The 4,187-nt window shown below is 39.1% G+C and overlaps 1 protein-coding gene across 1 annotated transcript; it reads right to left on the bottom strand.

Annotated features, from left to right (window-relative positions):
- Positions 1-1,079: 1,079 nt before the first annotated feature.
- On the bottom strand, positions 1,080-3,418 carry LOC103517413 (SEC14-like protein 3; the record flags this gene model as incomplete). The annotated part of the gene is made up of 2 exons (XM_008482445.3): positions 3,191-3,418; positions 1,080-1,293 (listed from the first exon to the last, which is right to left on the bottom strand). Coding segments are annotated over exons 1-2 (283 nt in total), but the record flags the coding sequence as incomplete, so codon positions are not given.
- Positions 3,419-4,187: the final 769 nt, after the last annotated feature.

Below are 4,187 nucleotides of genomic sequence, written 5' to 3'. Positions count from 1 at the left end.
TTTTAAACGGCCCTGGCTGCTGTAATCCAACGAATTACCAATCTCAGCTGCGTTCTGTGGAAATCCTTATCATATCATCTCAGGTGTCTGGTGTCTTGTGCGATCTTCATAATCAATAACATCATAGCATCATACCTAATAGCGATAAGAGTTATCATAATGATATATTAGTAATAGTAATAATGATAATTTACTATCTCATTAATAGTACAGTAGAACCTCGATGGGGGGGGGGGGGGGGGGGGGTGGTACCTAGAATTAGAAACTAACTACTTATAGGAACACGATGAGATATATGAAGAAACTAAATAAACCTTATTATATTAACTATGAAATTTGTAAGGTAAACTGGGATAGGTAATTTTTATAAATTTGAAATTTTTCAAGCATTAATTATTTTATTTAGTACATTTATTGTTATTTCCCATTTTCGTTCAATTTTTTTTAGGCGGGCCTTCGCGGGCCGCAAAAATGAGCTCGCGGGCCGCATGCGGCCCGCGGGCCGCGGGTTGGACAAGCCTGGTCTAGACCAATTTGTCTCCTATTAAGACACTCTTTACAGAAGAATCGCTTATTAAATGTCTTAAGTGCCAGCCTAGTTATGTTGGAAGCGCGCCTGCCTAGCTGCCTAGTAAGCGCTAGGTCGCAGCTTCGATTCCTGCTCGGAGCGTACTTTAACACCCATATTTATGAACAAAATGCTGGCTCTTAAGTTCGTCCCAAGCATAGTCTCAAGGCATTTGATTGGTCAATTTTGACTTGAGACTGATCTAAGAACGATCATTCTTGTTCATAAATACGAGTGTAAGGTAAGTTCTGGGAACGGCTGACTTTCTCTAATCCTGTCCTCCTACTCTTCATTTTCTGGATAAGACCTCAGTAATCTCATTCAAGACAGCCACACAGCTATCAGCTCACGTGACGTGACGTAACGTGATAGTAGTGTGGCTGTCCTGAACGAATTTGCCTACAATATTATGGGAAAACTTTGAACTACATCTTTCTGACTCCCCATGAGCTCACATGACGTGATGTGATCGTAGAGTTTCTACCTTTAGACGTATGCTTGTTCGTTTTACCTTCGACCGTCTTCGCCACCAGTCGGATAATGTCGTTTTTGGTGACGGCATGCAGCATCCCAGCAATGTCCAGTTGAGAGAATGGTACACATAGGACGGGCGATCCCTCCTTGTCATATCCAGTGATACCAACGGGTAACCGATCTACCAGGGCTTCGGGAGGTGTCCAAGACTGGATATCGTCTATACCCCAGTCCTGACGCCATTTGAGTGACTAGAAGAAAGAAGATAAACAATGGTCTTCCCAACAGCCTAAAAAAAAAAAAAAAAAAAAAAAAAAAAAAAAATCTTGTTCCTTACACCATGCAGTAAGTTTATAGTAATGTAGGTATATGTATTTAATAGTAAAAGATTCAGAAATTAGATGCTATCCCTTTTTCCCCGAATCTATCCCTATTTTTCTCAAATCTATCCCTATTTTAAAATTTGAATTGGAAACCCTGCTTTAAAGTAGCTTCTGTCTTCACGAGGCTGAGCGGATGGGTGCACTCCGAACCATACTTTGTTCAAGACAAACAAGAACAACAACAGGGAGATGAACCTGCCTAACTGCCTTGATAGCACGTGGAAACAATTTGACCTTGGAAACTAAAGTAGAGGTAGGTATCAAATAAGATCCTCACACAAACCAAAATAATGGATGACCAAAATTATAGATCTGATCCAAGAGGAAGAGGATGGTCAAGCATAATAAATAGGAGACTGATATTTAAATTTAAGTCCATCTATGACATTGATTAGATACTAAGATACAATCAAAAAAATCAAATCAAATCATGGTATCTTTTTGTTAAAGCAGAGAGCTTCTCACAACTTTGTGGGTATCACAGAATTACAAGTCTTTCATTTACTCAATCATCATAATATATTTTATTGAAACCTCGGCCCCGCCGGGAATCGAACCCGGACCTCCTGCGTGCAAGCCTAGTGTGATACCCACTCGGCCACGGAGGTTGCTTAGATACTAAGATACATAATTATGTAAGAGTGGAGGACCACAACCAATACTAGGTATAATGTGACGTCATGGATTCCATTTCCATATCATAGAAGATATACTGGTAGGTACTTTTTCCAAGAAATTTGATAGAGGGAACTGTAACTGCTAGGGTCTTATCGTCCCGAAATCGAAGAGAAGGGAGACAGGATAGGAGAAAGCCAGCCATTCCGAGAAGGAATCTTCTCCCTTCAGGATAAAATCGTAGTATCTAGGAAAATAAGAATTTAAGTAAAGGTGTATTTTCCTCTCGGGGAAACTTTCGAAAAAACCGGTGCCCTTTTGGAAACTGAAATGGCGTCTGTCTGTATCTATTAAACCAAAGGAAATCCAAAATGGTCCGCCATCGAAATCAGTTCCGTTTCCGAAAGTTTCCCGAAAAATCACCTTAAGTAGCTAAACGTCAAATACGTTAATACGTTTAAATGCTATACGTACCACTACATCCAAGAGTAAGGTGGTAGAAAGGTCAAACAGACAAGAACCGACACTGACCACAGTAAAAAAGAAACCACAATAAAACCAATAAAAAGGTACCACAATAAAATAATGATACAAAAAGATACTGGTTTGTGATTGCAGACAAAACCGTGAGCATATGAACTTGAAATGAAGATCTGAAGATCGAACTGACCATAATTTAAATCTTCTCCCTTCAGGATAAAATCGTAGTATCTAGGAAAATAAGAATTTAAGTAAAGGTGTATTTTCCTCTCGGGGAAACTTTCGAAGAAACCGGTTCCCTTTTGGAAACTGAAATTGCTACTGTATTTACCAAGTAATAAACCATAGAAAATCCAAGATGGCCCGCCCTCCATCGGAATCAGATCCGTTTCCGAAAGTTTCCCGAAAAATCACCTTAAGTAGCTGATTTGACGTTTAAATGCTATAATTATACGTACGGCTACATCCAAGAGTAAGGTGGTAGAAAGGTCAAACAGACAAGAACCGTCACTGACCACAGTAAAAAAGAAACCACAATAAAACCAATAAAAAGATACCACAATAAAATAATGATAAAAAAGATATTGGTTTGTGATTGCAGACAAAACCGTGAGCACATGAACTTGAAATGAAGATCTGAAGATCGAACTGACCATAATTTTCCACTCACTTCTCTCAGCATTTTTTCCGCCGCAATGGGGTCGAATTTTCTGGCTGAAACATTCGAATCAGAGCACATGAGATGATTTTAATAGGTTTGAACAATGATAAAACGAATGGTAAAGTTGTGATGAATGGGATCGACCAAAAAATCAGCACACCAATAAAATTCCAAATAGTAAAAGGGTAAAATCGGTCTAAATGAAAACCTCTTGAAAAACTATTTGTTTAAAAGCTGATTCAAATTAAAAACCAATAAAATAAATGATAAAAAAGATATTGGTTTGTGATTGCAGACAAAACCGTGAGCACATGAACTTGAAATGAAGATCTGAAGATCGGACTGACCATAATTTTGCCTGGACCAAACCTGTCCTTGCTCAATGTCAATGGCAAGAACTGACCTAGGAGGAAACCTTAAAGAAGACCACAGGCAGGTAGATTTGGTCCACTAGGACCAGTTAACTTTTTTAACTGACAAGGCTGGTGTACCAAAACTAGTACTAACTATGTAATATGTATAATACAGTAAAATAACTCACTTGGTAAGTTTGACCCGTGGATGAACTTGTACTACAGTTAGGAGGTTGAAGTTCGGTTCAAGTGAGGTTTCTATACCAGGGGTGATGCCAAATTTGGTTCACGAAACAGAAGAAACTCAGGGTGGGTGAGTCTTCTGCTTCGGACGGTCCAGAGGACCAAAAGTGCAAGGACGCTTTGGTAGTTTGGTCCTTAACATACCTTCTGACAAAATACAGGTAGACAAAGCAAAAAAAAAGAACAATAGAGCGAGAAAAAGACAAGAGGGAATCAGTACTGTAACAAACCTCACCAAGATCCAGGCTGATTCCCAAATGTGAGGTGGTTTTTAGTTGGGCTACAAAACCAACATAAGCTTATTCACCACAAGGTTATCTTTCCAGAGGACCAAAAGTGCAAGGACGCTTTGGTAGTTTGGTCCTTAACATACCTTCTGACAAAATACAGGTAGACAAAGCAAAAAAAAG

Source organism: Diaphorina citri, unplaced genomic scaffold (genome assembly GCF_000475195.1).
Source record: "Diaphorina citri unplaced genomic scaffold, Diaci psyllid genome assembly version 1.1 scaffold1839, whole genome shotgun sequence".
In the NCBI taxonomy this organism is placed as follows: domain Eukaryota; kingdom Metazoa; phylum Arthropoda; class Insecta; order Hemiptera; family Psyllidae; genus Diaphorina; species Diaphorina citri.
This window is presented reverse-complemented; position numbering and strand designations above follow the sequence as displayed.